This window comes from Scatophagus argus, chromosome 4, assembly GCF_020382885.2.
Source record: "Scatophagus argus isolate fScaArg1 chromosome 4, fScaArg1.pri, whole genome shotgun sequence".
NCBI classification, from domain to species: Eukaryota; Metazoa; Chordata; class Actinopteri; family Scatophagidae; genus Scatophagus; species Scatophagus argus.
In genome coordinates this window covers 23,691,325-23,703,529 of record NC_058496.1, presented here as the reverse complement: position 1 = coordinate 23,703,529, position 12,205 = coordinate 23,691,325, and the positions used below count along the sequence as shown (strand labels likewise).

At 39.3% G+C, this 12,205-nt stretch overlaps 1 protein-coding gene across 1 annotated transcript in view; it reads left to right on the top strand.

Annotated features, from left to right (window-relative positions):
* Window positions 1-12,205, top strand: part of antxr2a (ANTXR cell adhesion molecule 2a) — a 71,484-nt gene that overhangs the window by 16,874 nt on the left and 42,405 nt on the right. Inside the window, exons 10-12 of the mRNA XM_046385898.1 lie at window positions 1,514-1,583; window positions 9,420-9,498; window positions 9,996-10,091. Of these exons, the coding sequence (XP_046241854.1) occupies window positions 1,514-1,583; window positions 9,420-9,498; window positions 9,996-10,091 (245 nt within the window). The remainder of the gene's footprint in view (window positions 1-1,513; window positions 1,584-9,419; window positions 9,499-9,995; window positions 10,092-12,205) is intronic.

Here is a 12,205-nt window from a genome sequence, read left to right as displayed (position 1 = left end):
CATCCTCATGCTCTCTGACTAATTGTTCTTACATCCAGGACTTATTTAAGTTGATTTGGCTCAAATATGAAAATATGAGCTATTTTTAATATGGAAGAAGATGACAAAAATACTTTTAATGTATTAACATATTTTTTTTGTATCCATTTCTTATTATCTGTAAATCTGCAGAGCAGCAACAGAAAACATAGAATAAAACACACACTTGAACTCAACACATCCTCTGATCCAAGAGGAAGGACGTGACAAAACAAACCCCTGTCCCGACGTATCTGTTATCTCATAGCAGCTCCCTATCTATATGATCTAAATTCAACAGAAGAAAGGAGGGTATGTAGGTCACTGTGCTCCTTATTTTGAGCTTGCAGTCTGTTCTGTTGAGAAATCCTTTTTCAGGAAGCAAACGGGATTTGGCACCTAAAGCCAATCTTTTCAAGCTCTGATTTGGCCGTGGGATCTGTGGGATCGACGACTGCCAATGACAACACTTCACTCCTTGACAAGTTATTTTTGATTTTGAACGTTTCAACTCGACTAAAACACTCAAGCATATTTTTTTTCTTTTAAAAAAGGACTTCATCTGAATCAGGAAGTGGCCATTAGCAGATGTCTTCCTGTTAGTCCTTTCTCAGTTTAGACTGTCTCACATTCGCCCACTTGGGGCTATTTATTCCCTTATTGACTTTTGCATGTGTTCAGCCCAGACCTTTTTAACAGTGGGGCAACTTATAATTATGGACAGGCATCATGGCAACTATGCAACACACACCACATATGTGGAACAGATGCTACAGTCTTCTCCATCACCAAACCATTCAGAGCACTGAGCAGACGAGCAGAAAAGAAATATCAATAATCCGAACGACCTCCGTGGCTGACAATTGTTCATGCCTCTGTTAAATAGACACACACACACACACACACGCACGGGGGGATCACAGGCAGATCATTATCTAGTGTCTAGTATCTGGTGTCTTGTCTTTTTTCTTTTCTCTGGCAATTCCCAGCGAGTGCTGAAATGTCTGAAAACATATGACACAATATATGGTACATACCTGGATGCAGATCAGAGAAATTAAGTTTTCATTACATCTGATAATTTGAAAAGAAATTCATATGAACCATGTAATGCAGAGGGTCAGTGAGGTTGGAGAGAGTTCATGTGAGGATTCTTGGACAATTGTGTAAGATCTTCGGACTTTAAATATTTCAAAATAAATGACATCTTAACTTTTTGACATTGAAGACCCGTGATGGCCAGTATCGTAATCTCAAATCTTTTTTTTTGTTTGTTAATGAAAATAAAGCTAGATAGTTTTTGCAGTATTGTTTTTGTAAGCAGGGATTTAATGCTGAAGTTATTCACATGTGGCCTTTGTCTGGTGCAGTGCTTATTGATAGCGCTATTGATACACTCTTACTGCAACAAGAGTAAATGCAATCTGTATTATTGACTGTGTTCTACATTCCAAGGAGTTAACTACTATTTTGTCCTCATTTCTGAATTTTACAGATCATAAGCCGAGCACCGTCCGTAATGATTATCTTCTGTGTCCTGCCCCGAAGCTCTATGAAGTCGGACAGTAAGTAGCTTGTGGGATTTCTGTTGGAGGGAGTTGCTGGCGGAGCATGTTAGTGTTGGATTTGGTGCAAAGTTGACTTTTTATTCAATATCAGTACGTCGCTATCAGATGCTGGCCAGTCATGTAGTCTACTGCTGACATGGCACAGGTTTTGCTGGTACCACACCCACAGAAAAAACTGTTTTATTTTCTTATCAGATTTCATTTATTCTTTATTCTGCTATAATCCAATATTACTTCTTTTGGCTCCAACATGTCAACCTTTTATTTAAACGCAGTCACACATTGCAGAGTTTCTCCATCACTGAATCTTTTTATCACGCTGCATTTTAAATTCTCACTTGAGTGTTCGCCATGGAAGTGGAAAGAAGTGGTGGGTTGAGAACCAGAATAAAGAAGATATCAAAATTGTTATACAGCAATAATACATCAACTGGCACAATTAAATAATTAACAAGTAGTGTAAATCATAAATTGTAATAATGGTTGGGTGTAGAACTTCATTGAAACAAAAGGCTTTCTTTGTTTTCCCAAACTCATCACCGGATTTTATGCCAAATTAGACCAGTGATAGTGACAGTAAGGGTTTGCTTATTATGCAATCACACATAAAAGTGGGAGTAAAGATGTGTGTATTTTTCAAGTGAAAATATTTCGGTAAAGACCCCAGTGTGTAATTTTACTATTTTTTTTTAACCTTAAATCAAAGAGTGTTGTTGCTGGGTGTGCATAAACAACAGTTAAAATGTATTCAAATAAATCTAACACGAATGAATGTGGGTCTGTAAATATTCAAAGTAGAAAATATAGCAATATTCTTGGGTTTTCCAAAATAACTCATATGGAGCTCACATAAGGGCAGTGTGTTTGTAGATGTATTTACATTTTGATCTTGGCAAGTGGACAGCAGGAAATGTGTGACGTTTTAACGAGAGGCTCCTCTCTGTGAACTCTCCTGTAAATCTGCAATTTGTAAACTGGACCATCTCAATAGTTGGAATATATTATCTAAAAGCAAGATGTTGCTCATATCTTAGTGTTTGATTGTCGGCTGCGTGTGGAGATCAACAAGCTTATTGGCATGTTATGTCTTCCTTTGTAAAACCGCACAGATACTTCCTTTCTCCGCTATGAGTATCATTTCCCCTTCTCCAGGCATTTTGTCATTTTTGTGCTGCTCTCCTTTGTGTTCAGTTATAGAGTTGTTTTTTGTTTTTTTGTTTTTTTTTTTTAATATAACTCAACCGTTTCTCGCTTATTTTTAGTTGTTTCAGTAGTCTCTCTTGGTTTAACATGCACAGTCTTGATTTTTTTTCTGGTCCTTTTTTATGCTTCTTTTTGTGCAAATAAACAACTCCTAAATCTATAAATCATCTGTATGTTAAAACAGTGGATGAAAGGATGAAGAGTTTGGCGTAGTGTAAAGACGCAGTAAACATTGTACACAGAGCCTGACAGAAAAACACCCCATACATACAACCCAAAGATTTAAGTGAAATCAGTGTAAATATAAACTTATTGCCGGCTGCGTAGCTATTGTTTGATTTTAACGTCATCTCTTATAATCCCAAACCACAACAGATGATCGCTAAGGCATTCTAGATGGAACAACAGCTTTTAATGTCCTGGATGACTGCAATCCAATCAAAAATGTATGATTATGAGTGCGGCTGGCTCCTGAAGGTCTTTCAGCTTTAAAACAGATTATGTATCATATGATGACGGTGATGCTGTAACTACTCCAAATCAACTTGAACCTCACCTCAGATAATCCGCTCATGGTCACATCCAAACTGCTCATGATAACATGTTTTTCTGCCACAAGCTGACAGACGGGGCGGAAACAGGACTGGGAGCTTTTGAGGGAACATGAAATATGAGGTGTGACGTGTAATCATACGTTCATATACAAACTTCACCTACACGTTTTTTGCATGTGTACTTTTAAAGGAACTTTTAAAAATATTACATGAACTGGCATTTTTGAAAACATTTTTAAGATTATTTCTTTTTTAACTTTGACAGTACACTCATTAAAAGATGCAGGCTGGGGTTAGCATCAATGTCCATCAGTCCATCAAATTGATCACTGAGAGAAAGAACTGTATTTTGCAAAAAATATTCTAAAAAGATTATACTATTGTTTTGTGTACCTGTCGCGGATTGCACTGCAAGTAACATGTTGAATGCATCGTAAATAAGGAATCCGTTGAAATGATAAAACATGGTGTGAGGAGACATTTTTCTTTTTAATGACTTGTGAAATAAGCAACATAAAACAACAACTGTAAAACTGTACAGTCTTGACGGAAGTTTATGCTCTCACAGTTTTTCTTTTTTTCTGTTTCAAAGCAAGTCACAGCTTCTTATGCCTCGGCTGCTAGAAAAAACATATTTAAAGTCTTTTTTTTTCTGCCAGTGTCTCTTTCAATTATACAGGAAATTCACACAGTGAAGTGGTTGATTTTCCTCACTTATCAGTGTGAAGAAAATTTAAAGTACTACTGCTCTTACTGAAGCAGTTGCTGTAGAAATCCTATCCAGATTTGAGATCTTTTTAAAAGAGATCAGGACTGTAAAGCTGAGTCTGATATTCGCCAATGAGCCAGTAAAAAGATTAACTTGAGCGACTACATGTGTAAACCACAGGCCGACGGCGCCTGCTGTGACCTGGACGTTAGATGATGCTGATACTACGTGAACGCCATTTGCAAAAGGTCTGCTTAATTAACTCCTGGCTGCCAATGGTGACCCATTAAGTAGTTAGCTGGTACGGGCCGTGAGTAAACACATCTGCTGGAGGGGCTTTAAAAGGATGTGCGACAGATGCAGCCATTCCCTTTTCCACGCTCCCTATTTAAATAATTCACCATGCGCTGACAATCCCTGCACCCAGGACCACCTGCATGGAACGGCGGAGCTCGGAAACTTCCGTCTCCGTCCATCTGTCTGCTTCTGCTCCATCACGGCTCCCGGCGCACAGGGCGCTCCGATAACACGGCTCTACTCAGCCGAAGAAGAATCACCTTTCGTTGTACATCCCCCCCCCCCTCTTCAAACATGTTTTGTTACACGTGAGGCCTGCTCTTCAGTGAACGATGCTTGGATTGCCAGGGAACATATTTCAGATGCAGCAGTCACCCGAGTTGAGATGCTCAGCTGCAGGTTCCTGTCCCACCGGGAACTCGGAGCAAGCGGCTCCACATCCAGCTTCGGTGTCCAGGAATCACAGTGTCCTCAGTTGATCATCGAGCTGTGTAGGAGCACTCACGGTGGAGGCATCATCTGCGCTGACAGCTGCGGCATCAGGCTTGAAACATTGGCATCTGCTGAAGCCCTCCTCACCCTCTCTCCCCCATCCTCCTCCTCCTCCTCCACCCCTTTTGTATATCCCCAGACCCAGCACACCCTGCTGGGCTGCTGATGGAGAGGTTAAGTGGCTCTGCTCTTGCAGCAGCATGTCCTCACCTGGTGTTTTCACAGTAATGGTGGAGGACAAAAAATAACTGAGGAGGGAGTCAACACCTGCTTTACAATGCAGGTACAGTAGCTAATGCTAATGCTCGTCAATAATTAAATCAGGCTGTCCCAGGGCTGCTGCTAGCAGCACATCACTCCATCTGTTTCAGTGGGGACATGAATATGTTTATGATAGAACTGTCCTGTTGTTTGATTATCCTCCGTATTGTGGCACAGACATGTCGGATGTGCATTGATGAGCTTTCACATGATGAAACTGGATGGTGGCTCTCTGTGAATGAAGGACCTAAGGAGTAACGTCTCCTGTCTCTTCTTTACACTGGAAAACAAAAGTAAACAATATACTGAAATGTTTAATTTAGGAAATTTTCAGTTTTTTCGAAGAATTAGTTTTAGTATCATAACCTGACACTCACTTTGTGAAATTTATCAAATGAAAACAGTTCTGTCTGTGTAACTGCTGTTGGTGGTTTTTCTTGTTTTAGCTTGTAGACATCCATGTCAGTAGTTTCTGGCATTTTTGATGTAGCTGGCAAGTGATGTAGCTGAAAAGGTATTTGCACTTTGTTTAGTTGTGTTGCTTTTGGCATAGTACATAGAATCTAATAATGTAACTTTTACCATTGCATTGCCATTTTTTACTGCATTATCACATACCAATGTAACATAAAACAGTTAAGACCGACTTTGTTGAGTGTAATGGACCACACAATTCACGAAAGCAAGCGGGTTAACTGAGAAATGACTAGTTAAATAGATAAGAGAAATAGATCCAAAAATCAACGGCTATGTTGGAAAAGTTGGAAAAGGTATTGATTTGTTGCTTCTGTTTTGCTTTATGTCGTTTACCTTAGTTACATGTGACTAAAGTGTTTCTTTTTTTTTTTTTTTTTGAAGAATTCATGGAACTCATTGTTACAGTCTTATACATTAGAAAGTTCTATACCAGAAAGTCACTTTTGTAGCATCAGTCAGTTTTTTGGAGTGCACGTCACTCTTTCCAAATGGTAGATGTCTCACGTTGGAACACAAGCTCTCATCTGTTCCCCAGGCTTCGTGAGGCGATCCCTCCCATCCGTTGAGTTTCCTCCCCTCTGTCAGAACTTCTGCCGCACAAACTCGTACAGAGTGATGGTTCCTGGATGCCGAGTGACAGGCGTCGCATATGTTGTGCTGTGAATTATTCAGCCTCCTCAATTTTCAAATCTTTAAGGGAAGTTTGAAAGCCATTAGCGTCACCATTGTCAGCCACTCCAGCTGTATCGTTTCACCAAAGCTTAGTGTCACAGCGGGCTTACTTTCTGACAGATTACAGTGGGCCAAGGGACAAGGTTTTTCCAGCATAGAGGCAGAGATCTGGAGCAGGAAGAATCCTTCTGCCATTCAACTGGTGTCCCTGGGAGCCTGAGTCGCTTTCTACCCAAAATTTGAGTGATCCCCCGGCCCCGTGACAATCTGCCCTCTCATCTCCCATTTATTCAAACATAACCATCGACCCACCAAGCAGCTGCAGGTCTCTCCTCACTGTCACTCACTGGCTTTCACCATGGATAAGTTAAATGACAGCAAGCGTTGTTTTCAATTATTCATCTGACTCTTTTTTTTTAAAGTCACTCGCTTGCCCTTTTTTTTTTTTTTTAACCCTTTTTGTCTCCTCTTTATTTCACGGTTTGCTTGGTGTTTCCTTGTGTATCATTCAGTGACCATCAGACCATCAATACTTTTATGCATCATGGCCAGATATGCAACTAAAACTGACAATTTTGCATTATCGACTTATCTTTCTGGGGATCATTATCAGATAAGCAATTAATCATTTTGTCTATAAATGAGTTAATGAAAAACACCCATCATCCATTCTCTTGTTATGTCTGACCGACAGCCCTGTGATGTAAAACAGAAAGTCCTCACATTTTAGATGCTGGAAACATCAAAATTTTTTTTCTTACTTACTTTCTCATTTAAACAATTAGTTGATTAACAAAATAGTCCTAAATTAGTTCTACGTCAGACATTTAATTGACTGTTCATTTTGGCACTAATTGTAAAACAGAATAACCACTTTAATAGATGTTATCACCAGCTTACTAATCATTCTTATGTTAATATTCCTGCAAATAAAAAGGGTGAAAAAGAGATGAGCTTATATGACTTATGCCTCCGTACTGGAGCAGATTCTGCCTACTCAACAGTAACTCTGTAAATTAGCAGTCAGTGTTTCCATGAGGAAGAAAAAAAGGCCTCTTTGACTATGGTTGGGTTGCAGTGCATTAAGGATGTCCAGCGATGTCAGGTGAGGGAGGGGGTGGGCGTTCGTCACTGTATCTCGCTTGGGAGCTTTCCTCCTTCGCACGGCGGGGTCCATACCTCCAACTTGATTAACAACCTGCCCACCATTATCACCAATTGAGGGTGTCAGCTAAATTAGCCTCTCCCCTCACCCATTCAGCACAAGCACTTAGTTAAAATGCAAGAACCTGGAACGGCTTGGAGGCGTACAGCATCTCACCCATTCACTCTGGACACAAAGGGACGTTTTCTGATACAAGCAAACTGGTTCACTCTCAAAATCAGGACTTGTCATGATTAAGAAGAGTAGGAGTGCAGGAGCCTGGCTTCTTTAGTGCTCCTGCCCCGTGACTGTCACAATCCAACCTCCTTTAAAGGTTTACACAAACCAAACGCCTGCTGTAGAGATAGGGCAAATAGAGTCGATCAAAGGAAAGTGTGTGGAATTTTCTGTTTCTGAAGGCTGTTTGTCTGAACTCTAGAACTTTTTATGCCTGTTATGTCTTTTATGTCCATACTTGATCATTATTACATCATTTAAACTAATACAGTTTAATACAGTTCATTAAGTGTGACTTTTAATGGCAAATGTATTTCTTATAACTTTCTTCTATATTGCAAAATTAGGTTGGTTTTTATTATTGTCAAAGAGAGATGATAAACATCTGTTAAATATTTGAACCTCCTCTGTCAGCTGTTGTCAGATTCTGATGTTTTTGGTTCTTTTAATGCTTCAGGCCAGAATTGACGTGCTCATGAAGTAATTTGCAATGTTACCCTTCCATTCTCCCTTTAAAATAAGGATTGAATGGCATAAAAGTTCTTTGAGATCCTGCATAAGCATGGATGCTCAGCATGAAATGTCAAATGAGAAAAGAATGAACAAATATAAAGAGGAAAAAAAGCTAATTGGAGACATCAACAAGTTGAGTGAAGTGTCAAAGTGCATCTGGTTTTAAAGTTCCATGAATTGTATTTTAAATATTTAGCGTGGCTAAATTAGAAAAGGTGCAAAGGAGTCAGTTTAGAATATTTAGAATACACTGCATAGTAATGGACACATGGTCTGGTTGCTCATCTGTTCTGAACCACAGGAGAATTGGTGGCCCAAGGCACTGCCTCAGGCAAGATCCAAAGCAAAGCAAAGAGCGCTCTTGTTATTATTCCGCAGCACCAGTTTTTATGCAGGCCTCCCCTGTACGCTACCACACACTCGCAGCTGGCCCCTCACACACACACACACACACACACACACACACCCACCCCAATACCACTCCGCGTACTTCTTCTTCTCTCCCCTTTTTTGTGTTAGAGGGAGGATTTCAGGCGTTTCACTCGTTCCATATTCTGAGTTCTCATTAAACTTGTGGTAATTGGATTGGGCATAATAGACATATGGAAATTGCGGTGCCGTTCATCATTAGGGTTTTAATTGCGCCCATTTTGGCTTTGCATTTCTCCCTCTAAATAAGTCATAGGAGTTCACGAGTCTTGTTACTGCTAGTCAGGTTACTTCATCCACACACGCTGACAGATTTGATAATGAGAGGATTTCCTCCCTCGGTGTGACCATTTACTTTGCACCCATTGTGTCTGTTCCTTAGCTTTGTGCTATTGTGTGCGGCGGGCTTGTTACTCATCTTTTAACAGGATTTGCTCATGAAATAATACAATGCGATAATACTTAATTCTATTACTGGAAACTGTGAGAGATGTTTTGTAAAACTCTTCCTTTGGAGAAAATACTGACATTGACATTTGTAAATCTAATTGCACTATTCTTTTTTCTAACACTCGCAGTATTACTTTTTTTACTCATAAACATCTTTCGGTAATTAATCCTGGTCAATTAAAAAATGTGAGAAAATATTTTCTTAAGACAAATTCTGGACATTGTTTTTTCTTTACAAGTATTAGATAAAATCACTCAAAACTGCAAAAAGTCAACATGAGGGCTCTCTAACAGTGTTTTTTTCCCCCTCTGGTGTCTTTGTAATTCACTTTGTATGTATCTGATATGGTTAATTTAACATATTACTGTGACACTAACTAAAGTCTTCTTTACAGGACCATGGATGTTCTCATCAGCCTGAACAACGGCAAGTCCTTTATCTCCAGTGCCTACACCATCACTGCCTCCACATGTGTGAGTCTGTCCTACCTTCATATTTGAAACAAAATTAAAGCATCTGATCTTCTATCCTCATAACCTGAGCCTGATTTCCTCAGTTAACGTTTCAGTTCATGTTGCTCATGTTATGTTTTGATTACGTGATAGCCACTCCCTCTTCCTGTTCAGTTAGTCCATAGGCTCTCCTTCTGTGGTTTTATTGCCAGGCACACAATATGCAAGTAATGAAAATGTTTTTACCTGATCTAAAGGCATATGATTGAGGGTGTTTAGTTGTCACAATGAAGGATCATAAGCATCCCTGTTCATCTGGCTCTGAACTACATCTTAAATTCTTATTGTCTGCCGGCTACTTACCATACTTTTTGTTTACTATCCAGTAGCAAAAATCAGATTTATGTCTCATTTCAATGTTTTTTTCTATTGATTTAACGTCAAAATCCATTTTTAGGATTACAAAAAAAAAAAACCAAAAAAAAAAAAACTAATTCCTGATTCATTTCCTCCTGTAGTCAAATGGCTTGGTGGTGGCTATAGTCTTCCTGGTGCTGCTGATCCTCTTAGCTCTGGCCCTCATGTGGTGGTTCTGGCCTCTTTGCTGCACAGTGGTGAGTGTTGCTGCACTGCTCATAACAACCTCTGAACGTACTCAACTTTGGGCAGCCAGAGCTGGTGATTCATTCACTCTGGGCTTGCGTGGAGAAAACAGCAGCAGGTTCTGTGCTGGCAAAACATGCCAGACAACACATATGTTGCCTGTTATGTCTGCAATCAAAAATAATAAAAATAATGCTCACTGCTACCTTCAGTAGATCTGCTGACGATAACAGGACTTTGAATGTCTAATTTGAATACAATTAGTTTCACTGAGAGCAAAAGTCTGCAGTCACAGCAAACATCCTGTTGTTGCAAATACACCCAATCAAATTGCAGTTGGGAACGTGGTCCAGAGCGTGTGAAGTTTATGCACAATTAGAAATCCCAAAATTGTAAATGTAAACCAGCGATAATTAGCAGGCATGACATCGTTCACCAACTGGCTCTGAAGGTAAGTGGTGTCGAACATCTGTTCAACCCCATCACCTCCAGTTTACCTTTTGCCTCCGCTGCAGCTTAGCAACACCAGCGAGGAGGAACCTTAAATAGGAAGTGAAGAGCCCACATCCTGCAGATCAGTGGCGTGACTGCGTGTGAGCACACACACATTCTAAGAAGAGATGAAGTCGCTTTACATGAGCAAACTAGGTTAAAAACAAAACAAGAGATTAGCAAGAGAATAATATAAGTGACAGATTGTGTGAAAGTTAACAAAATCTCTGTTTGCCTAGGACTAAAATTAGGCCTACCTAGGGATTGAAGTGATTAATAATAATCACAGAGATTGTTTATGGTTTAATCACACATTTCCATGCTGCAGCTTAAAATACTTATTTTGTTTTGATAAACACAGAGTTCTTCTTTTACTAATCCTGTCAGCCAGTGTATTTCATTTCAGCAACACTTTGTTTTTGCCCTTGATTGTTTTTTCTCTTACTCCTCCAGTAATGATAATAATAATAATAATAATAATAATTTTATCAAGAATCAAACTGACAGGCACATCTTTGACCCGGGAGGATCACCCCAATCAGAGGTTAGCAGCAACACCTTCTGGCATCTATACAAATGAAGGCAGATGAGCTCCTCCAATTGTAAACACAGTACAATTGTTCCTATTACAATGAATGTATAAATGCTAAAAATGATCCGAATAGGCCAGGTGACAAAACAACTCACCAACTGTCCTAACTCTTTTATCTGTATATTTTGAACTTCTGGTTGGTCATATAGAGGCACATGACATCATGTTTTTCCGTTGAAGGTCTGCTCACACCACTTCACACCAGTGAGAAAAGTACAAAGGAGAACATCTGTGGATGTCTTCTAACTTAGAAAATATTGTGTTCTTATATGATCCCATCACTCAGTGTAAGAAGCTAATTGGGAAAATGAACTTTAACACTGATTGAGGACAGTCAGAGCTGCTGTAAGTAGTTAAACATTTTTCATTTGTTAATTTAACCTTTAACCCCTTTTTTGTTATGTTAGCCTTCTGCTTATGATGCATAAATTAGAGTTGCGTTAGTTTGTCATGGTTTGCATTCTGTTCACTGTAGTTGTAGTCACAGTTAAAGTGCGCTGCAGTGGGCTAATTGAGCCCTTATGTGCCAAATTATAATTTTATGTGCACCAGTATTGCTGAGTAGTATCAATACCATAAAGAACTATCAAAATGGGTATTGGTAAAATCTTGATGACATCCATCCATTCATTACAGGTCCTAAAATGAGTATTTGCTAAGTCGAGTACACAAGTAAATCACAGTGTGTGGGCTCTGGTGATTAAAGGAAAATTCAAGGAAATTTCATTAGCAAGTGCAAATGTGTTTCTCTAAACATAGAGGTTAGAGGGTTATTCATTAATTCCACAGATTGCCACATGTTACTGGTCCCATGTGAGCAAGGTTTGTTAAGATGGAACTTAGTCTTGAATCTGCCGTTCAATTCTGAGCTGTCCTTTATTGTTTCCCTTTCAACAACTTGATTGTACTTGATGAAAGGTATTTTTTTCCCCTTAATCCATTGTTTAAACTTTTGTTTGTCTTGGATATTCATGAAAACTAATATAGTAAACTCCTCCTGCCCTCATCCCCTTTGGAAAAATAGTCTCACCCACTTAACCA